The 23,878-nt window shown below is 40.6% G+C and overlaps 1 protein-coding gene across 1 annotated transcript; it reads right to left on the bottom strand.

Annotated features, from left to right (window-relative positions):
• Window positions 1-8,061: 8,061 nt before the first annotated feature.
• LOC104488758 (CD99 antigen-like) lies at window positions 8,062-16,370 on the bottom strand. Its single transcript, XM_010142176.1, has 11 exons — window positions 16,357-16,370; window positions 14,890-15,026; window positions 14,440-14,475; window positions 14,032-14,082; window positions 13,511-13,543; window positions 12,679-12,720; window positions 12,489-12,530; window positions 10,943-11,014; window positions 9,595-9,636; window positions 8,931-9,047; window positions 8,062-8,135 (listed from the first exon to the last, which is right to left on the bottom strand). Exons 1-11 carry the CDS (start codon window positions 16,368-16,370, stop codon window positions 8,062-8,064), a joined length of 660 nt encoding a protein of 219 aa, XP_010140478.1.
• Window positions 16,371-23,878: the final 7,508 nt, after the last annotated feature.

The raw sequence follows: 23,878 nt of genomic DNA, 5'->3' as shown, positions 1-23,878 counted from the left end.
AAAGCAGGGTGTGGTCCTGCGGGAGCCCAAGTAGCTTGTGAGAGGAGATGGGCCTTCTCTGAACGGCGCTTAAAAAATCTCTCAGATACACTGTCCTCAAAGTGCTGCTTCCCTGCTCAGTTTTTGGTGGAGTAATCACTGGTGATAAAGGCAATCCTGTCAAGAGTCCTATCGGCCAACTCAAGCCACCGCATTAGGGTAGTGACCAGAATCTGCTTTGCAGAGATTTGGGAATTGTCTGCAGAGGGATGACAAAACCCCTTAATTTTTATAAACTTAAAAAGTGATGTCAGTCTGAAGCATGCTCAGTTCCCTGGCAGATGCTTATTTTCACAAGGTAAACATTGTCTGTCATAATTTTTTCCATTTATCTAGATATATTTTTAAATACAAATATCCCTGCATGTCCTGCATGGAGAGAGATCTCAGATAGTGGCGAGCATGAGGAAGCAAAGTTACGGAAAATGAACAAAAAACATACATCCACCCATACATGAGCATACTTTAAAATCACTGATGTCATTTAAATCCAGTTTTGTCATAGCCTCTCTCTAGTAAACACATACGCCAGCACACTTGTCTCTCGACCTGGACTGCCACTGTCACACTGGCACTCGGCGCCACCAAGAGGACTGGGGTGCGTCCTCCCTTTTGCTGGGAGCTGAGCTGCAGGCATTCTGACAGTGCTGTTTTGACTAGACTCGGGACTCTGTTACCATGAATGGCCGATCTGTACGCTCATGATGTTGCTGGGTGATTCAGTCTGATGTAGGACACAGGCTGGCCCCAAGTGCACTTGTCTTGAGTTACTCAGAACATACAACACAGTGTGTGCACTGAAATCGTGCTTTTATGCTAACTAGAAAAAAAAATCATGAAATCCCAGAAACTGAATCGATAGAACTCTGTGATACTGGATCTTCAAGAAACTTGATATTTCAAGTAGGTCAGGTTCCCCTTGCCATGAAATGTGAACAAGCAGAATGGTTTATAAAGGTCTGGCTTATTGTATCACATGGCTTAACTGTTTTAAGCTAGTAATAAAAGCTCTAAAGCTCAATTTATGTGTCATCAGTCTTGTCAGGGCCAACTGTTCAATCTCAGGAGAGTTAAGGACATTAAGGTTTAAGAAGTGACTTTGTCATCCAGTTAAAACAAGAATTATACCATGACTCGAGTGATCCCACAAGAGCACTGTTTATTTTTTCCCAGATTAAAAAAAGCAGGCATACACGTGTTAATCTTCATATCAGTGACGAATTTGCCTGAAGGGAACAGGAAAGTTAGCAAGGCAAGGCAAGCATGGCAAATTCGCAAGGACTAGTCCCAGGCAAGTCCAAGCAGCTCACAAACGTTTAGAGGCTTTTCTTCAAATCGGTTGTTCTTGTAAGTGAAGTCTTCCCAAAATGCAGTCTCGCCTGTCTGATGATTCCAGTTCAATGAGATATTGAACATTCTCAAATTAAGTTTGAAGACGACGCACCCCTTGTCTAGTTCTGAACCCACTACCGCTGTCTAGCTAAATAAAAACAGCACACAGGAGGCATAGGAAGGAGTGGACCTGGCGTTGCAGTCAGGATGTCTCGAATACTTACCCACTTCTGTTCTTGGGGGCATTGCAGGAACTTCATAATCTCAGCTCCCTCTGTCAAAGACGTGCAACTGCTTGCCCAGGATACCAAAGAAACAATGTTATGTATTAAAAACAAATATAAGGCCTTACACTTGACCATAAATTGAAGTTTTATCACTTTGAGAAGTCATTGACCCGTCTTTTTCTATTTAAAGGGAAAACAAAGTTCTGCCTGATATTCACCTGACAAGCTGGATGACTTGTCTCAGTTTTTTTACTCCTTCTTTCAAGAAAAAAACCATATATTTAAGAAATAGCAAATGGGTGGCAAAACAAAGGCAGTGTGTCTACTCTACACCATACACTTTCAGCCCATCAGGCCTCTTTTAGATGAGACAAGCTAAAAGAGAAGGACAGTCACAACTCACCACAGTCACAGCCGCATCCTTCCTGTGGTCAGAAGTTAGACATTGCTCCCTTCGGCATGGGTGACCTGCTCTGTGAGTCTGTCAGAGATGAAAGAATCAAATTATACACCAGAACTACTGGGGAAGGCCACTAATATCCCACAGTATTCACCTTTTGTTACAAAAATGGAAGTATTTTAATTAAAATATTGAAACATCTGGCAATATCAAACAATAATATAAGCCAAATTCGTAAGTGACTCAGCAATACAATTTCTTGTCAGTGGCAGAATACAAGTATAACATGCGAGCTGGAACTTCAGTGATTTTTCACAAGCAGGCGGAGGAACATGCATTTTAATATTTTTTTCTTGTGGTTCTTAAAGTACTCCAAATGCAGGGGGTTGAAAAAACTACTTTTTCTCCATTCACATCCCTTCCCTATTCCTAATTATCTCTTCTCTTTCTTTCAAATGTATCTTTTATATCTGTGTAACAGAAAAGAGCAAAATAATCATTCGGTTTACGAAAAGGTTAAGGTTTGTTTCATAATCTTGTCAAGCAAAAAACAAACAAAAAATTAGATAGTGGCCTAAAATAATTAGCGAAAAAACACCACAATGCACAACTGGGAGTGTAATTCAGCCCAAGGTACACTGAAAGCTGAGTGCACTAAAATGTTTTCCTTAGCATTAAAAATTTGGCACAGATGTTGAAATGAGCGTGAATAGGAGCTACAGTAAAAAGCTGCCGAATTTTATTCTTAAGAATTGCCCGCTTTCATGCCCACAGCCCTATGAACTTGTTTGGATAAGTATTTGAAATTGTAATCACATCTGAAAACCATCAAAGCATTTTTCAAGCAGTCCTTTCACTGATAGGATGAACTGAACTGCCACCTCAGCTCCCTTGTAGAAGCTGAAGTGTTGTGATGTTCTACAAGAACAAGATCCTGCTCTGCTTTTTTCTTCCTCTTACTAAAGATAATTCCTCCTCCTCAAAGGAAGTAGACTGGGGAAAACCAGAGCTGAAGAGGGTGTGCCACAGGACCAGGACAGAGCTCTCTGCTGCCATCCATTTGAACTCAGGTTAATGGTGAAGGCACCTCACCAGGAGGTGAACATGCAGTTTGGGCCTGGAAAAGGGCAGTAATTTTTCATCCCATTGCACAGTCTGATCAAAGCCAGTATGGAAACCAGAACCTTAATTCTCACATTGGTGTCTGAAAGTCACTGACAGCCCTAAAGGCAACAGTGGGCAGCAGCTGATCCATGGGAGATAACCATAAAATCCCTTCAGTAAGGTGAAGAATCATTGCTAACTGATAATGGGTTTTGACCCAATGAATGTGAGAAATAATGAATTTGGATATTTCGTTAGGCAGCGCAAGAGCAGTTGAGCTACGAAGGCACAAGATCAAAGCCTCAATGGGTAGCGAGGCAAATAGCAACGTAGTGATTAATACCTTGCTAACTGAAAATAAGAAAAAACATGTGAACTGCTATGTTTTCTCCACAGGTAAGTAACAGAAACCCATACATTGGCAGGTTTTTTGCTCGCTGCACAGGAACAGCCTGAAATTTCAAGCCTTCATGCTTCTTTTCCTAGGTGGCAGCAGCTAATCTTTCCTCCTCCTCTCGTAACTCCATCCCATGAAGCCATAAAGGGACGAAGCCAGAGGACGCGAGAGCTGCTAAAATCAGCAATATATTCCCTCCAAACACAATCTTTAGGTTTGCTTGCTTTGCGGAGTATAGCTGTGCCCAAATTTATGCAGCAATCTACGTCCGTTTAGACTGAAAAAAAATCAGTAAATTTGCTACTATTTAGTCACCTGACAATCCCTGCACTGCCACCTCATTTAGTTGTGGTCCTCTCGTATAAGGCGGTGAGACAATGACACATGGCCCTGCAAAACTGTCTGCTCCTAAAGGATGCGATGATGGCTGGATGAGGAACGCTCAACACACACACCTTTAGGTCTGCCCACACTAAGCCTTCTGTTGCTGCGTGCATTTTCAGTAGATGCTGTGTTAGCAAAGGGAGGTGGTATTCTTCTCCAAAGGCCATGCCTGTCCTTCACACAGGGAGAGGTCTTCTCTGCACTTCACACCGGTAAGCACCCTGTGAAAGTACCTCACAGCTTTGATGCTACTGACCAACTTCCTTCTAAAATGATTTAAACGTCTGTAAGAATTAAAGAATAAATAAATTGCTGATGGAGCAGGAAGACGAATTCCCTTTGAAGACTCCTTTTCTGGTAGAGGGCCAAAATTTTTGTATTTCTAGAGCTATGAAGAAGGAAAATACATAAACGTTTTCTTTTTTATATTTTTTCATTTATTTTTAGAAAAATCACACTGTTGATATGATGGTTTAGTAAGTAATTTTTAGGCTTGCAAAAGCAGAAGAATGATTCAAGAGTCTGGTTAGCTAAAAGCTAGGTTGAGCTTCCCCCACCATTCTATCCCTAACAAACACTGGCTTATTTCTGTTTTCTTTACTCTTGGCATTGACATGAGATACCTGTTCATTCCTGCAGGTAAGCAGTACATTCCATTTATTTGTATTTACATAGATCAAAAGTTATATAAAAATCACTTTTCCATCCTCAAACACACTTAAAGGTTTTAGCACTTCAATACTAAAAGCAGAAGTTGGGCAAAAAAAGGTTTACCAATTAATCCCATGACAAAATACTAAAATCCGTGTAAAGCTTTATTGCAAGCTAAGAAACATGTACAAGAAATTCTTAAATGAATTATTCTTGGCATACATTCATATTTGAATGCACAGATATATTTACATGTTTAATACCCAAATTCATAAGGACTTCTAAGATGTTCCACGAAATGTCATCTTTCTGTAGAACTTTGCCAGATGGCTGAAGCACATTAGTAAGGCATGTATTTTAAAAATGCATGAAAATTGGAAACATTTAGAATGAAAGCCAACAGAACTGGTCAGACTATTCGGACAGAACTAGTTATTATTCCAGACTTAGTCCTTCAAGGACTAAGTTGATGAGTTGCAGTTTTTCAGGTTTCCACAGATCCTTGAAACCTCCCTGTGGCTTTCAAGAGTCATAACAAAGCTCACAAGTGCTTTCACTTGAGGATGCAGTCATTGGTTCTCATCCCAATGGCATTTCTTCACAAGGTCAAACGCGTTCTTCACATGTAGGCTATTCTGACTGTTCAGTGGACACCTGTGGAGTGAGGCTGGGTGGTTCTGGTCAGTCTCGCTATTACATACTTTCAAATTGTAGTACAGTTTCTGTCTTTTAAGTGCATATGATAAGCCTTCTGAATTCAATTTTCTGTTAAGTTTTTGGTTATGGAAGCCTGAGGATGTTAATCCCCACTCTCCAACACCACATCCAAGACTGTTTAGACAACTGCCAGACATCAATCTCATCAGATGTACAAAATCCGAGTATGGTTCTGATTTGCAAATCAGGATTTTCCACATCTGACCAGCTCAGTACTTGCTAAGCAGGAAGAGCCAGAAAGGATGAAGGGTCTGTGTGCACTAGTTTGGGTGTTCTGAATCTGTACCAGACAGATGCAATGAAAAAACCGCAAAAACAAAACTGTGGGGGTTTTTTTTGTCTCTTGGGTGCTCAAGAGCAAGCATCCCTTCCCTGGTGGCTGACCCAGGCAGCTACACCCACATCCATTATCCACACACAGTGAGCCACTTGCTTTCAGGTGCCCACACCATATACCATGTTGCTTGGTGGGAACACTCACTGCGTAGAGGATATTAAAAAAAGTGTTTGCGCTGCCTGAAAGCGATGGCGTAACAAAACATTAACTGCTTATTGTTTTTCTGAGAGGTAAGGAAATGTTAAACATACTGAATGCACTTGAGACACACTCATTTGTCACAGGAGTGAAGGAAAGAATGTAAAGGCACAACATAATCCTACGCTCCTGTCATTAAGGCTGTATATTGGTGTGCAACAATTCTTCACAGGGCTAACCATACAGAAGTACTCAGGTCTAAGTCACACTCCCCGAGGTGTTTCAAACAAGAACTGTTTTTTCATGCAACTTCAGACTCTGCTGTTTACGTTATGCTTTTTTTGTGTTCTTTTTCTCAAGCAGAATGCAGGCTCTATCCAGTTTCAATGTTCTGTTCTCCACGGTTTCTTTAATTTATTTCTCCAGAAGTACGCGCTGAACTAAAAAGTGAAAAACAACTCAAGATTAGTACACCAAGTTAGTGTACATTGTAAGTTATGTAATACTGTGTAACAGTACACGTGGGCAACAGCCTTTTTCAGCAGCTGTTTGAAACTGTGGGATAAACTCCCACAGGTAAGCAGAAGTTTGGTTCTGTGAAGCCAGTACCCTGCACACCAAGCAATATTACATTCCAGATTTCTCACTCAAATAACCAGATTCTTCTAGACCCGTGCAGCTGTCTACACTTGCAGTGTAACCCAACATGCAGTTTCAGACTTGCAGTTTTGCAGATGCAGAAATGAAATGGAGTACAGTCTGCGTAACTGACAGAAAAAGTGGGTTATTGAAAGAAAACGCTAGCCAGGGTTACCTACATCTTCAGGAAGTCAAGCCTACATAATATTTTAAAAATGCAAACCTGTTCTGCCATGCCATCTGACCTGGTTTATTGCAAGACTACTTCTAACGAGAAGCCTTGTATCAACCAGTGCATCAACACTGTGTTGCCAAAAGCAGAGCTGATGTCTGCTGACTCCCAGAACTTTTGATCAGGAGTAGCACCATGCTGACCATGGTTGCCCAGTTTCTTGGCTCAAAACATGCTCATGCTCTTCTGCAAAATACTACAGAGCTGTGAAATTTGGGATGTAACATGACATCAATATGTAGGCAGGAGTAATCATTTATGATAGCATCCCAAGTATGAATTTATTGTTAAAACAAAATAGGCATCATCTGACACATTTCATATCTTAGTTCTGGTGAATCTCAGACAAAATTTTAGCATTATCTTGCCTCTAGCTCTTTGGCAGAGGTCTTTGAACAATACTGCTTGCTTCACTAATACATTGCTGAACTGAGGGTACCTGCCTACCTCCAGTCCTCACTTCAATGGCCAGTCACAAGAAAATATTTTCTCCTTGAGAGTTTTATATATTTAACAGCTTAAAGGAAAAATATTTATAAAGAGGATCATGAGCCAGGTGGAAGTTCTTAGCAAACTGATGAAACTCCTGAGAGAAATAAGGTATATATTTTTTTTCAATTATTAAAAAAAAAAAAAGGGATAAATGGCTGTGTGGGGTTTAGATTAAACAAATTTTTAAAATTATTATTGCAAATTTATACTGCTTTGAGATTTTAATATTCAGTGTTTCAAAGACACTCAGCAAACTTCAGCATGAGGTTGCACTACTTCTTCCTTTGCTGACCAGTCACAAGGGCTCGAAGGCCAAGTATTCAGCTGTACTGCTTCCTCCAGATCGGATATTGTTAGGGTTCTCATTGCCTTAAAGGAGATCCTTCCACAGCTGTCACCATTGTAGAAAGATTTATTATTTGATGATTCTTTCGTACAAGAATCATCCTCTGTTCACAACCGAAAGTGTTTTAGTTACAACAACATGCTAGTAAGATCAGTCCCCCTTGCCCCCAGGGCAGCCTCATCTCTGTCCAAACATTATTAATATTTTTTAATACACATTCTTGCCGAGTTCTATATTGGTTTACAATCAAAAAAGGCATCAGATTCCAATCAGACACAACATACACTAACAAAACACCTGTCAGTTAATTGCAGTTATGTATCATATTAGATAAGCAGGCTTGTGTTTTCATGATCGTCTTTAATAAGACTTTTGCAGAGAAAATCCAACTATTTTATTCTCTAAGCTCCTATATTTCAAGGACTCCAAGACAACAAACCAATCTGTTCAAAGATTAAGAAACTAAAGAATAGTGACCATATTATCAGAACTGAAATTTGATTCAGTTCTAATTTGTCTTAGTAGTTATTTTTTTTTGAAAAACAAAACCAAACAAAACAGTGCACTATGTTAGATGTCAATAAAGTGTATTTAATAGGATCGCCAACAATAAGTTGATATTCCATCTAGATTCTTCTCTTACCAGGTGGCTCAGATTGTGCTCCCCGATGGCTTTCCATATTCACATTCTCTTCATCTGCTGGGAAACAGTCAGATGTTTAGCATCCAAATTCTCTTATCTTCAAAGCTGTTGATTAATAGAGGTAATCTAGGGGAAGAAACTGAAGAAACTGAGCTACGTAGTGGAGTTTCCCTTGTGTTGCCCGCATGTTAATTTTAACATGCATGGTAGCTGTTCACTCAGTTTCCAAACTTCCCAAATTACAAAACAGCAGTGCTTGGCTGGATGGCTGCTCTATCACCTCCCTTCACCAATCAGTCAGAAAGACTAGAAAGGACAAAAACAAAGCTGCTGCCCCACCCAAAGTTCTCTGATCCAAGTTATTTCTTATACACGTGGAAAAGAAGCAGATAGCAAGCAACAAACAACTGCAGAAGAAACAATCATTTGGGGATGAACATCCCAGTAGTTGTCAGAAAACAAATAGGTAGGCAAACATCTTGTGAAGGGACAAAGGCAAGATAGAAATGACGAAGTAATTTTCATTATGAAAATAGTCTCTAATCCCCAACCTCCACTCAATTTTCCTTAAAGAAATTATCTCTTTCCTGCCTTGTTGATTAAGAAGTGCTTTTATTTTAAGAAATGCAAAGCTTTATGTCTGTCTGCTTCTGAAAATCTAAATTTTGGGTGAGGCATTCTTCAGACACCCTGTATTAGATGACTAGTAAGAGAGGTTACTCTCTGTGAACACAAACCCACTGTGCTATTAAAACTACCTTATGCATAAGATCAATTTCTAGCCCCCATATAAATAAAAAAATGCATCTCTTTAGACAGTAGAAAACAAAAGCTAATTTATAGAATCCTTACCGCTTTGTTTGAAACAGAGCTTCTTCTTCTGGTAAGCAATGAAACTAGATACTGCTCCTATTACGGTAGCAAACACAGCACTTACAATCCCAGCTATCGCTCCCTGAGAAGCTGGGTCTGTGGGGGGAGGGGAAAAAAGAAAACACAGAGGTTTGCATACATTTTTCAGAATTGGAAACAACGTCAAACTTTATTGGCTCAATGTAAACCTTGTAAATATTTCCAAAAAACCAATAAACTGAAATTATTACATGAAACTGTAGTAATCAACTCTTTCTGTCTTTGTGAATAGTGAAAAGTGAATCCTTTAATTTCATAACCACTGATTTCTTAGCAATGCCTATTGTTAAGCAACTTAAGCTTGCCTGTTGTACATTCCACTAATTAAAACCAGCTACTCTCCCATAGCCAAATCTGAGGGAATGCAGTCACTGCACCAGCACCCCTGAGACCTTGACACTTTTGAATCATTTGCAACACGGACATTTTAAAGATTGGTGAAAGCAGAGCTGGAAAGTAAGAATTCTACATTCCACAAAAGTTTTTAAACTGAAACCTGCTACCAGCAGTGGCCATTCCAGCAGAACATTAGCAATATAGAAAACCCCAGAAAACAAGCTTCAGTCTTGCAGACACCATCATACACACAAATGTATACATTTACCCTCAGATTGTTCGCCATCATTAGGACTTGCTCCCTTTCGATCTGTAAAATTTAACAAAAGGTTTTGGTTTGACATGTCTCAAGAACAATCATATCATAATTGACCACCTTTTTGTCAATTAATCATGCAAAATTACAAGCTATCTATTATATCAATTATATTACATTGAGTGCTAAGCTCTGGCACTCAAAACTTTCTATTTCCACAGCACAGCTCATGGAGGTGCCAACTTCAGCCCTGGGTGCTCAGCACTTCTAGGAAATGAGCGCAGCACACCTGTGAAATCTGGTGTAGTCAACTCGCCCACCACCACAGAACACTCTGCAGAGAGGACCAGCAAGTAATTTCAGGGTAGCAATCAGCTGTATTTCCATGGAAACAACTATCTTTTCCTAAAATTCCACCCTCATTTACCAAATACCTTTGCAGTTTTCTTAGCAAACAAGAGAGAAGTTCCGTAAATACTATCCTTATTTATCACTATGCAACTTGTACCACTGAAACAGGAACCCGTGCATATGAAAACACCACACAGGGGCTTCCTGCCCCTGCCAGTTTCCAAGTTTCTGCCCCAAAGGAACCTTGGAATGTGAAAGCTTCCCAAAAAATTAGCAGCCAGTAATCTTGTTCAGGTCAGCTCTCTGAGTAGTCAGTAACCAGCAGCACATCTCAAGAACACATCAAGATAAGATACTTCAACTAACTCTGATCTGGAATTGTATAAAGTTGCAGTAACCCACACTAGGACAACTAGCCCCATCCTAGCGATGACCATTACTGCAGCTTGGTCTCAACGACCATCTCTGTGCTGAGCTGTACTGTCAAAGCTAGACCTGGCAGATTACTCAAAAAAAGTACGGTACACTTGGAAATGGTTTTATACTGCTCAGAGTAGATACACCCTACATTGCTTGGAAGTGTAATTCATCCCAGGAGACAGATAAAGTCTTTTGAGAACACAATGCAGACCCTTCCTCTGACCCACCCCTGGGCTTCCTAACCACAAGAACTAAAAGAAACTGAGAGTATGTCACAGATCTGAAAATAACACATGGATGACTTTAAAAAGTGTATTCATGGTGAATTTTGAAATAAGTACCACATTCATATCTGTTTTAAACCCCATCTTTCTTAGTGTAACAGTAAAAATCATTGACGGTTTTAGCTCTGTACCAGTTTTACTTCTTAATTATCCAGGGGGTTTTGGCAGAGACAGAACACATTATATGCTCTTAAGTTTCAGATACCAGAACCAAAGGAGTTACAAATTAACCTGCTTGTGAGCAAGCTTTTATCAAAAGCTCAGGTAGCCATAGGATCAATATGAAGCACAACCTACTGTCTTACCATTGCTGCCATCACTATCGCCTCCTCCTATTGGTAAACTGCTATCGAACAGATCTGTATCATCAAAGTTGCCTATAAAAAATAAAAATAATACTATCTTAGATGTTTTAAATTCAGTGTAAAGGTATCTCAAGGCACAAAACAACATGGAAGTTTTCTTTAGAATGTTCAGCTGGCTTCATGGTGGTTTTAGGCTCATCATCATAGCCACAACAGGTTCACATTTCTAAAGTCCTCCCAATCTCAAGTTCCTTCAGCTCAGCACTATACAGTTTGATAGCAGCACTACTCTCTGTAGACTTCCTGAGGAACTGAGACAAGTCAGTGTCCAAGTGCAGGTAGTACTGCACAAGTCACAGGCTAAGGAAGCAAGAAGCCCTGTAAGCTACTTAACTGGAACAGCCCAAGTCTCACTATCCTGTTAAAGCAGAAAAAGGACATGGACAAGAAAGGACCATTTCTTTTCTTTTCACAGCTGCAGCTGTGAATGTCTCTTCAGAGTTGGGTTTCTAAGTCAAAATCACTCTTTTGAACCCGTACAAAGGTTCAAAACACAGTCCTACCTGAACACAGTCACTAGAGGAAAAAAAGAGTTCAACATGCCACAATCCAGTGGCTGCAGTATTTGCATGACAACAGGAAGATCCGAATGCAATTCCCTCCTCTGATTTATTGCAGGACATTGAACCAGTCCCTCTCCATCTCCACTGCACCCTACTTCACGGGGCCTCCTCCTTCCCTCTGCTGCCAAATAAATCTTTAAGTTTATGCAAAGCAAATCTGCTTCAAGCAGCAGAATAAAAAGCATAGCATCAGAGGATATTTAAACTGGGTGGAAAAAGCATGTACTGAGACATGCAAGACTTGAATTCAAATATCTGCTGCAAATCAGGCAGGAAAAGGAACACGAACCAGGACTCTTTACCACCATATTCATGTAGAATAGCGCTATCACATCTGCATCTATTTGAATCTGTTTTGTTCTGAGTTAGGCAAAGGCAGAAAAGACCTCTAAAGCACAACAGGCAGGGAAAACCATATATTTTAAGCCTACTTTTCAAACATAACAGCATTGTATTTCTTAACCGGGATTTTAAAAACAAGTAAAAAAATAAACCTTTAGCTTTGAGCTTTACCTTTAATTTAGATGCTTTAAGAATACAGATCACAAGTAGTTCCTACTTACTTTTTAGCACGACCAGCAGGCATTCAGTTGTACAGATTAAAGGACTCAATCTGATACACAGGTGTTCCACCACAGGCAGCTAAGAACAGCATTGCCCAAAGCTCACACACTCTGTCCCATCCTTCCTCCTCCCCACCCCAACCCACTTCTAAGCAAAAAGAAAGTGACTCAACAGGTTTGTTAAGGAACTTCAAGACTGCTGCAAAGCTTATTTACAAGACAATTTTTCCTCAATCTTCAGTGTTTATCCAGTGCAACATCTGACATACATAGCAGCCAATTAACAAGGAATAATGATTAGGAGTTTAACTGAGATAGTAAAACCACATCACGATTCAGGAGTTTGTGCTACAGCCTTACCACTCTCTTTAGGATTTGTAGGTGGATTTTGCCTGGGCTTATCTACAAACAGAAGAGAGATTTAGGAAAAAAAAAAAAAAAAAGGTTAAGATATCAAAAGCAGAGTACAATTCAGTAACTTTGAAAGGGGCTAGGAAAGATGAACGAATAGTTCTCTACTGTTCAGAAATTCCTGTTAGGTCAGTCTTACCAGGGTCTCTAGGATTTGCAGGCGGACCTGGCTTGGGGTCATCTGTAGACAAACAGAAGTGAGTGAAGTTATTAGCATGAAGCAACCAAAAGCAAAGCATATAGTGACCTTGAAAGACGCTCTGAGCTAAAAAGGTATCAAATCTTCCCCATGTCCCTTTCCTTTCCTTTCCTTCCAATGTTTCTCTTTCATTACCTGAGGTTAAACACTGTATTTTAATGCAATTAAATGTAGCAGTGTTTCTTCTACATTAGCCCCTATGTCAGACCCTTGCTATAACTGAACAAATAATTCACTAAGTGTTATGCAGTGTTATCTTTCAGCCCTTAGGAAAAAAGGATACTGTGCATTATCTGCCTAACTGGATGCATCTTCTACTGGCTGAGCAAAACCAATATCACAATTTCTGCTGTAGCCCACGCTGCAGAGATGAAGCTCTTTAGAAAGAGTACTTTCTTTCATATTATTTCAGACAGATTAACGTGTTCTTGTGCTATTAAAATTACTTCCCAGAAAAGAAGAGATTACTTCAGTTTTAAAAACTCTTCTATAAGAAATAGTTTATGGAGTTAGTGCCACCTAGTGAAGACACAGCAATGAAGCAATGAGGACTTGACTGAGAAATGAGTGAAATACATACAGTTTTTTTGATCCAGACGCATAAAAATGAAGGTAAACAGGACTAAATTGCAATTGTTTTTATTGGCAGTCTGTTACCCTAATCATCCCAGTGCCCTTATTACATTTAGGTAATAACGGATGGTAGTAAAGGATGGTAACAAATGTTGCACCAAGTCCCACTGCATGGTAACCAGGAAAATGTGATACTTACCAGGCTGAAAGGCATCTTCTAAGTTGAAATCATCTACAGAGAACAAAGGGAAATTTTAAATGTAATGCAAAAACTGAACAAGTTTTAGACTATTTTTACACATAATGCACCTCACAATGTTTTCACCAAGAATATAACGCCATGCTCATTCAACAGTGGCCCACGGAAGAGCACCCCAGAGTTACCAAGCATTATCTGCCAGACTACATGCTGCTTTTGGTGCTCACGGTACGTGCCAAGGGCCAGCTTAAGATGAGCAAGCTCAAAACGTGCAGACTGAAAGCCAACAGAAGGGATTTTCTCAAGGTCTTTAAGCTTGTGACATCACAAAGTAAATTTGTGAAAGCACTAGCAGAAGACTCCAAAACACGGAAATTTTTTGCTACTAGGGAATTGCTTTCTTTTATAGAAATATTACAACTCTATGTTACACTAAATTGAAAAATTCAGGCTCTCAAATTAGTATGTACAACTACACTTGACTTCACAGTAAAAGGCATCATAAGCAGATGAGATTCTACCAGAATCTGATGGTGATGGCTTCTGAGATGGAACAGGCTTCTTTGTAGTTGCTATTAGGGGGAAAAAAAAAAAAGTTTAAATACTGTTTAACACAGTTCAGAAGACACATGAAGGACAAATGTAAGCTTATGTCTATACAATGAAAAGCACAAGATCATCAAGTCTATACAGCAAGACGTTTTCCCCTTTAGAGGATTCTCTGAGTGTTCCTAAAGACAAATCTCAGTTCTGTGTGGTTAACCTTTTGACATACCCATAGCTGAATTGTTCCACTGCGGTTTAAGCAAACTACATGTGGGGAAGGTGTCATGCTTGGTTATGCAGCGATACTCCGAAATACACAAGTCAAAAGGGTAGCCACTATTGTCCCATCTAATTCCCAAAATTTGCAAGAGTGTAGTAATTACCAAGTGCATCTTCTAAGCTGAAGTCCTCTAAATTGCCTGTAGAAGAAGAAAGCAACAGTAAGAACTTTTTCTTACTCAAAACCAACACTTAGTAGTCATAAACATGTCTTTGATGTATCTTGGGGTATGTTTGCTTCTTCCTATGTCAGACTAGAAGAATATTTTCAGTCAGGGTTGAAGATTTAAATACTTTTATCACCGAGGTACTTTTGTCACTGCTAATTGGCTTGGCCTTGGTGAGAACGCAGGTCCAGGGGAGCTTCCAGCAGCTTCTCACAGAAGCCACCACTGTAGCCCCTCCCCCACTACCAAACGCCTGCCACACAAGCCCAACACACCACTCCAGGCAGATTAATTTTCAGCCCTCAGAAAAAGAGCATTCTGTCTTGCTGTGTTAGATCAATTGCTAGAACTACTGTTGCTTACCCAGCCCACCGCAAACACACTAACTCAATACATTCAAGACACAGACTGGTTTCACAGCATGAACACAGTAGTGCGATCTCAGCAGCAGACACTTGTAAGATAAATGGACAGCTAAACCAACTGCTTGGGATATTTCTGATAGTTCATCATTGCGACTTTCACTGAAGCAAGGAAAAAGAAAAAGGCATGAAAATAGATACCAGTTATTCAAGAAATAGACATCCAAATATACTTCTCCTGCTCCAAATAAGCTGGGAGACTTTTTCCATCTACGAGGTATCAAGCCAGCCAGAGCAAACCTTAATTCCAGACAGAGCTAGCCTACTTCAGAAGATACATGCATGAAGCATTGATGTGTCTGACTTTTCCTCTAAGAATGTAGCTAAAAGAGAGGAATCAGAACTGGCTACTGCGAAGTCTGAAGAGAGGAAAAAAACCCAAACACTTCACTCCAGGTGGACACCATAAGCTCTTTTAGATACTTAGCTCATGAAAAACTGTTTCACAGAATGAAAAATATTTGCAGTTTATCTGAAGTATACATCATCTTGCAATACAATTTTAAAAAAGTAAAATAAGCAGTTGCTAAGACCCAAATCTCAGTTACCTCTGAAGTTACCCCTTTGTTAGGCTACACCAAGAAACCTGCATATTAACAGGCAAAAAAGGTCAAAACATTCAAGAGAAAGTTAAACAGGTATTTGCATAGTTGTTCCCCAAACTTGAATTCCAGTTTGTTTGTTTTCTCAAGCACATACAGCTCTCTGGCTACCATCCTCCCGGAAGGAACGCCCAAGACAGGACCTGATCAGGTATTTGCTAGTCTAACTCTAAGAAGGCAGGCAGAAAGATCTGTTGAAGATGCATGCTCCTCAAAACACTCTACCAAATTAGCACCAGAGGATAAACCACCACCATCTGTCTCAAGGTTAAAGACACATCACTAAGTCAACGAATGTTACATTAGCGTGAATATTTCAAGAGCACTATTTCTTTTTAGAAGGACTGGCAGAGGGAAAAATAAGCACATATACTCAACATTATGCTTGGGTGCAGCTGAAGTTTCACCTGGAGCAGAGAAGAGGCTACATGAATAGTTTCCCACTGCCATCACAAAATTTGGTCCAAGGACTCTGTGAATGACAGCATGGTTCCAGCGCAGTGGTTTGTCTCAAGAGGAGGAAACCAGTGTATAAGAATGTGCATTCAGTGACATTTCTGTTTTAAGGGATTGTTTTCACTCACGATCTTCATGGAGAAATAATTTAGGATGACACTGCTGACTGTCAATCTCACATAAGAGATGCTTTGAGAGAGCAATATACAGATGTGAGAGTTAATAAAATAAAAAATTGTTCTGTATTGACTGGAATTATTCAATAATCTGCAACCACAGTTCTGTTCTCCAAACATGTAGCAAGATGCTGGGCTCTTCAAACACAACACTTTGCCTCTTGCCTCAATAAAGTAGCTGAAAATGTCAAAACCTACCTTATGAAACTCATTACGCTAATGCGCACTCTGAAGCACTGCAGTCTGCTTTTCCAAAGACTGGTGTTTCTCCACTGTTCATGACAAACTTTCATGTCTTTAAAGCACTTGCTTTTACAGCTGTACTTGCTCAGCTTTAGTACAGGTGGGTTCAACCAAACTAGAAATTCAGTTACTGAGCGTGAAATGAGAGAGGCTCAGTACCAGAGATTCAGCTGGTTCCAGGGAAGAAACAATCAGACACAGAGATAAAGCTACACAACTAGAATAAACGTAGTAGCAGGATCCAAGAAGAAAAGAGTCAGCAAGAATATGCTCCACTCACTACAGGTTTAAGGAGCACCCAGAGTAACTGAGCTTATGAGCATTTTCTTAGTCTAAGCAAAGATAACTGCAAATAAAGCAGGTATCATATTGCAGATAAAGCACAATACAGCAGTTATTTCTAGCTCCTATCTTCCTTCCACGTTCACAGCTCAAATATCAGGATCTCAGGAAACAGAGCTTCAGCAGGCTGTCCCCAGTAACCTGCAGAGTTTGTGTCAAACGGGGGAAAAACAGCAGGTAAAACAAAACTGCAAACATAAGCTTTTGAAAAGCTACTGAGCTAGAGGGTATTCAAGAGAGCCAAGAAACTACACAAACAGGAGTCCTGTGCAAACCCATCACCACTCTCAGATACTTACTGCTACAGTATTAGGTTAGTCATAGTTACATTCCACTGCAGAAACCAACACGACCTTTGCAAAGTTCCTCCATTAGTCATGTGTATGGCAACACACCAAGAAAGGAGACTTGTGGTGAATCACCACAAACTAACTTTCTGACTTGAGCAACAGACTGCTTGTTTTTTCTAAAAATACTGGCACCCTCCCCTTTCCCTCCCTCCCTCCTCAGCACCCTGCACATTACAGGGTGCCACAAAGCACGCATACTGCAAATGGTCTTCCAGTTGCAGGCCTACAGACCAGGACTAAGTGAGGGTGGTCAGCTTGTCCACGTTCCACTGATGGATGATCCTGCCACTCATCAGTGGCCGACTTAACTATCCATCCTAGAATCAGAGAATATCTTGAGTTGGAAATGACCCATAAGGATCATCGAGTCCAACTCCCTGCTCCTTACAGGACAACCTAAAACTAAACCATACGACTAAAAGCATCATCCAGACACTTTCTGAACCCTGACAGGCTTGGTGCCATGACCACTTCATGGAGAGCCTGTTATAGTGACTGACCACTCCCTCAGTGAAGAGCCTTTTCCAAATGTCCCTTCTGAATATCCCCTGATATAGCTTCATTCCACTGATCCGTGTCCTATCTATGGTCACCAGAGAGAGGAGATCAGCACCTCCCCTTCTACTGCCACTCTTCAAGAAACTGTACATGGCGATGAGGTCACCTCTCAGCCTTCTCTTCTCCCAAGTGAACAAACCAAGTAACTTTATCCACTCCTCAGAAGTCTTGTCCTTGAGGCCTTTCACCATCTTGGTTGCCCTCCTCTGATCACCCTTTAATAGCTTTGTAGAACTGTAGAATCATTTAGGTTGAAAAAGACCCTTAAGATCATTGAGTCCAACCATTTGATGTCCTTATATTCATATGCCCAGAACTTCACATAGCACTTGAGGTGAGGTCACACCAGTGCAGTGGAGAGTGGGACAATTACCTCCCTCTACCAGCTAGCTATGCCGTGCTTGATGTACCCCAGGACACAGTTGGCCCTTCTGGCTGCCAGGGCACACTGTTGACTAGTATTCAATTTGCCAAACCCCAGATCCCTTTCCATGGGGCTGCTCTCCAGTCTCATCCCCCGGTTTGTACATATAATCATCCTATTATCCTATCCCAGGTGCAGAATCTGGCACATGCTTTTATTAAATTTCATACGCTTGGTGATTGTCCAGCTTGGGTCTGTCCCGCTGCCTAGCTGCTCATGAAATCTGCAAAAATCCTGGGCTGAAAGAGGCCCTTCATCTCTGCAGAGTTTACAAGAGGTTTGTTAGCCCTCTTGGGGTACAAGGATGCTGGCAGCCACAAGGGCATAAACTCTTGAGCAACCAAGTGAAAAGCAGCTTCTCCAACTTCCGGCAGGGACACTGAATTTTATATTCCTGCATCTTGTGCTCCTTCCCCTTGGGGGACTGAAAACTTGAGGAGTAGAAATACTCAACGCCTAACCATAACAGAAGCTACAGAAAATACAGGGAAACCAACACACTGAAACTTGTTCACCAAACACTTTAAATGACAGAGCAAAGCCATCACATCCCTTGCAATTGCTTTTTAAGCTTATCAGCACTTGATTTCGATTCCAGTTTTGCCTCACCAGCATTAGGTATCTACAGTATTAGGTATCTACTCTTCAACTCATTTTCTGCCAGTTATATTCCAACATGCCCTAAGCAGGCAAAACCGAGAGGAGTAATTTAATCAAAAAAACCCCAACCAACGAACAAAAAAACCCACAAACCAAAACAAACAAAAAAAAAAAGGTGACATAGTTCTCCATACCTTGCTGTAAGAACTGCCTTTCTAAGGTTTTAAGTGGAGAACCTGGAACATGAAAACCACACGCTGTGAGTGGAAGAACATGCTTAAAACTGCACTCTTTCTCTCAGCCAGGACAGAGGTTTGCAGGCAAGATCCCTCTGTGTCAGGCAATGCAGATGCAATGTTTACTACCACTGCCAAGCAGCAGTTTATAATTAGCCCTGCCTGGAGTCTCATGAAATTAAATCCCTCACAGTTGTTTCATACCCTGTTCCTCCTGCAAGTACCCACCTATTGATGCTGCTTTTCAAATTTAGTTTCTCTGCAGAGCAAGACAAAATAAAAAGCTTTGCATAAAGTTCTATTTAGAAGAATGAAGCCCCTTCCTACCATAAATAAATGTGGTCCAAACACAAATAACAACTGTAAATCAGCCAAAAAAACAAAGATAATTTTTTACATCTGGGGAATGTGTGCTTTCTGCACAGCTGGGGTGTTCACTGATGTATCTGACAGGAATGGAGGCAGAAAAGCCTTCACTGCATCCAATAAAAAGATTTATTTCCCCTTTAAAAAGATGCTTAAGACTACCCTAATAACTATCATATTTATTTTCTGTACAGTGATCCAAAAGCTACTTCCCTGAAAAGTTACTTTACATCCACTGATCTTGAAAGCACAGTATAGAAAAAGTTAGGCAATTATGTGGCCTAATCTTTTTCTGATCTGACTGCTAGAAAATAGTTTTTAGACTAATCTGTGATTTATTTTAACATTTTAATTGGTAACTATTACTTCCAACCAAAAATGGCAATTTAATATTTTTAAAGAGCCTACAAGGTCACATTTTGACTCAAAACTATTTACTTAAGTAAGTGTGGTCATGTGAGCATTTTTTAACAGAACATGGTAAAAAAATAATTTACTGGTGAAGAAAACCCCGTATTTTGAAGCACAGTTTGGGGAATTTTGCTTGTGTAAAAGTTTCTTGTGTGCTGGGCAATTTTTGTTGCCCCTTTGAGCTGTAGGAAATACAATGGGGCTCTAAACATCAACGATAAGCAGAGAGGACAGAATGAACAGATCTAAATCAGCAAAAAGCATACAGAAGAACCAAGTGAACCACAAAGCTAGAGAATTAACGTGACGGCAACAGTCCTGCCAAATACTGAGCTGCTCATCCAGAAATGAGAAGGCATAAAAGAGAACTATGCAATAGTTATAAAGGGTCTAAGAACTCCTGTGAGTCCCTTCAATCAAGTAGTGAAGTAAAAGAAAGTATTTGTCATTTTAGTCACAACCTGCCCAGTGTCTACCACTGTCTGGTTGTTTTCTTACAGTTTGTAATTCTGCACGTCCATAATCAATGTGACCAGTTTCCCTCCAAGCAACAGTCTGGACATTTGGTGATTCTCTTCTGGTTACATCACCTCAGAGGCAAATCAACACCGAATGGCAAAGCCACAGATCCCAGATCTCATCCTGAAGCTTATAACAGTTTTCAAAGCACTGGCACTAACAGAAGCTTGGAAAGAGCTAAAGTATTTTCTGTGCTTCGTGGAAAGCTGTTTCTTCCAGAGAATACCTCCCCCACATACTCAAAGTTTTCAAAACCTGGCTGACCATGATCCTGGGCAACCTACAGTGGCTGACCCTGCTGAAGCAGGGTATGAGACTGGAAGGTCTCCAGAGGTGTCCTCCAGCCTTGGCACTCTGTGCTCCTGTGACTTGGGCCAATTCTAGTCACTGGACTAAATTCCTTGTGCTACAAAACTCACACAACTACAAATAAAATAAATCAGTCTGTCCCTCTGCTATTCATTTTACAGGTGAGAATGGAAATACATGGCTCTGGTTCATGTAAGTGGAAACCAAAGCTACGCTAACAAAAGCTGTTCAAAGAACATTTGGCTGGCAGAAGCATAGCACTTGCATCAAGAAGCGACAAGATTAAGTTTGGGAGCACTGGAATAGGAAGCAAGAAGATAGGAAAAGGGTTTAGAAAAATATAATAAAATTGCTGAATCTAGATGGGCACAAATGAAAAGATATTGAACATATTTATTTGATTTTCACTCAGATCTTATCTCCTTACCTGTAACTTCAGGAGGGCCTGACCATGCTTCAAGACTGCAAATGTCATATGCTATGCTCATTGCTACTTCACTAAGTACTTGGCCTTACCGAGCATAAATGTGTAACTAAAATTAGTGAGTACTTTAATGAAGTATTTTCTAGAACGCAAATACTAAGTTTCCTTTTGTGTAAATTCAGGGACTAAGGCAAAACTACAATTGGCAGACAGAAGCATAGCCTTGTCTACATTAATGCAGAGCATACTCTTGACAAAGGCTGCAGGCATTTAATTAAATACTGCCTAGCCCTGTGTTATTTAAAGTCTGCACGTTGATCCTTGTATCTGCAAGTGCCAGGCACACTGAAATTTTCAACCTTCTAGATAAATGGTCTTGAGTTCTTGGTACTCTTGCTTACAGCAGCCCTAAACCAAAGAGACGTTACTCTGCACTAAGCATGAAGTTACTTGATGTCAGCAGTGCTACCCTTGGGGCCACTGCTGCCACTGCCTTCTCTTGAGTCAACAGAGCACCTGAGGAAGCCAGCCCTGTCCTTCTGCCCCTGGAGCGGGCAAGGAGAACCCTGCCCCTCTTCTCAGATCTCAGCTGTCAATTATCATCCTCTCAGGGAGGCTCACAGAGCAGGCAGAACAGGCCAAAACACCTCTGCTCTCCACCACTGCCTCTTCAGAAACCTATGCCAGCATTGGGCCAGCAGCTCTGAGGTAGCCTTAGACAACCCTGTTGTCAAATCTCACCATGATCAAGTGGGCACTGTGCACCTACTCTGCATTCAGCCACTTTTGAAATTCTGGCTTGCCATAAGAAACATCAGTAGTTAATTTTTTATAAGCCTAAGAAACCAAAATCCTTTAAGTACAGGGTGCTCACAGTCTACAGCTTCAAAGTTTAAGCTGCTTGGCAGACAGGACTTTAAGCTTTCACAAAGCTGACAGCCTTGCAGCTACTATTCACTCAGCCTATATTTTCATAACCAAGTGCATTCTTACCACAGGGCTCACATTTACTCTTGTTATGAAAGTCCCCTTCCCTAACTATTACATCAATCAGTCTTCAAAGAATGAAAGTGTATTAACTTTGTGAATATGTATTAGTTCACATTATACATTGCAACGTAGTGAGGTATTGGGATTTTACTGGAGACGTCGGTACTGTTCATGCATAAGCAAAAAAACAAACAGCAGCTCAGCCCTGTAAATAAGGACTTTACTTCTCGGAAGCTTAGAAGTGTTCAAAGGATAAAAAATACACTTGGACAGCCAAGATAATGTCAACGTCCCAGCCCCTCTAACACCTCCTTGAAACTTTCCCAGCAACAGCTGGCACCGTAGGTAAGTAGCTGAGGCGAGACTGACTCCAGGAATGTCTGGATCAACAGACACACAGCAAAAACGCTGCAAAAATATAGGTACTTTGCAAAGTTTTACTGTGACTAGTAATCACTAGTGTGGGTGTTAGTGATTAGTCAAATCGTGTTGTACCTGAACTTTCAACAGCTATGGGAACCCTGTGTAAAACTGCATTGAGGGAGCCCCGGTTTGCTGGGGACACCTCATGCGCATGAATAAGTATTTACCCTTGTAATTCTGCATTTTGTGTCCCAACCTCTCTCCTCAGTCACCAAGGGCCAGTTGCAAATTTTCATAACCCTCTCCAAAAGTCAAAGTCAGTATGTTGGCACTTGTTCCTTTTCCAGAGTCAAGGAATCCCATTACTTTTTGCAGATTTCTGCACTTACATCTAGCAATAGCTTCAGCAGTTTTTGGCAAGAACCTTTCCACAGCTGATTGACATCCATGAAACCTCTTGCTCTGAAGCACGTACTTCAGAACAGCAGGCACACCACAAGCAGTCAAAACTATAATTTGAAAACCCTGGAACAATATACATGCTGATGGCACTAAGATGGACACCAGAGGAGATGGAGGGGCTGGGAAGGGGCTCACATTCAAGGCCTTTTGAACACTTGATATTCTCACCTTCGTGAACATACTCATGAATGTTAAGGCTCACTAGGATAACAATCCAAACTGCAGCCAGCACCAAAAATTAACAGTTAAGTACACTGGAAAGGTTACAGTGGTAGTCAATCAAAGGATTAGTCTCCAATTTAAGAATACTGTTTTATCCAAACAGGCTGCAAAGTCGTCAGTATTGTGTAATTTAATAAAATCACTGGTTCTCCCAAAAGTACCTACAAGTGACACCACATAACCTAATGCTATTTTATCACCAGAATTTCATTTATACTTCTATTCAGACAATAATACTCTCCTCTCTTTGCACTGAAAACACCTATATGCATCTGTACAGCTCAGTACCCTGCCCTGCCTGCCTGCTTTGTGGGGAGAAAAGGAGAAGTGTTTTCAGGGCAATTGTGTGATCTCTTGAGCCTCGACCTTAAGACCTGCATGCTTTTTCTGCTCATTCCAATTCAGTAAAATGCTTTACACAGTGATAAAGTGTGTGTAAGATGATAGATTGGAAGCTTCTCTCCTCACCAAGTGGTCAGGCAACACCAGCGTTGTGTTTAGTCTGCATCCTTATTTGCTCACACTCTGCACCTCTGGTAGCCTTCTGGATTGGGGCAGGAAGGGATGGAGGAAAGAACAGTACCAGAGGGGGCTCTAAGGAAAAGGGAAATGAATCGGCAAGGCTCAGCTGCAGAAAGGTCTGGGAGGTCTCTACTAGATGAAGGCAGCAAAATTTTAGCACAAGGCATTAAGAAATCAAGATTTGTGATCTGGCAGCTCATGATGTAAAAGCTCCAAAACCTCAGCAGTTAGTTAGAATGGTAAATAATCCTTATTCTGAAAAAGGAAAAGGAATTCAAATTATAACTTATGATGAACAAGTAAACGGAACTTGGCCTTCCATAGAAATTCCTTCTTTAAAATAAAATGTAATTGAAATATATCAATCAATAATATATTA

Source organism: Buceros rhinoceros, unplaced genomic scaffold (genome assembly GCF_000710305.1).
Source record: "Buceros rhinoceros silvestris isolate BGI_N320 unplaced genomic scaffold, ASM71030v1 scaffold19070, whole genome shotgun sequence".
NCBI lineage: Eukaryota > Metazoa > Chordata > Aves > Bucerotiformes > Bucerotidae > Buceros > Buceros rhinoceros.
Note: the sequence above shows the minus strand (reverse complement) of the source record. Positions and strands in the feature narration are given on the sequence as shown.

Coding starts and splice junctions, on each gene's coding strand:
- LOC104488758 (XM_010142176.1), bottom strand. Junction 14,083..14,439: donor CAGCTTAGAAGATGCACTTG/GTAATTACTACA, acceptor TCCCCCTAATAG/CAACTACAAAGAAGCCTGTT. Junction 12,721..13,510: donor AGAAGATGCCTTTCAGCCTG/GTAAGTATCACA, acceptor GTTTGTCTACAG/ATGACCCCAAGCCAGGTCCG.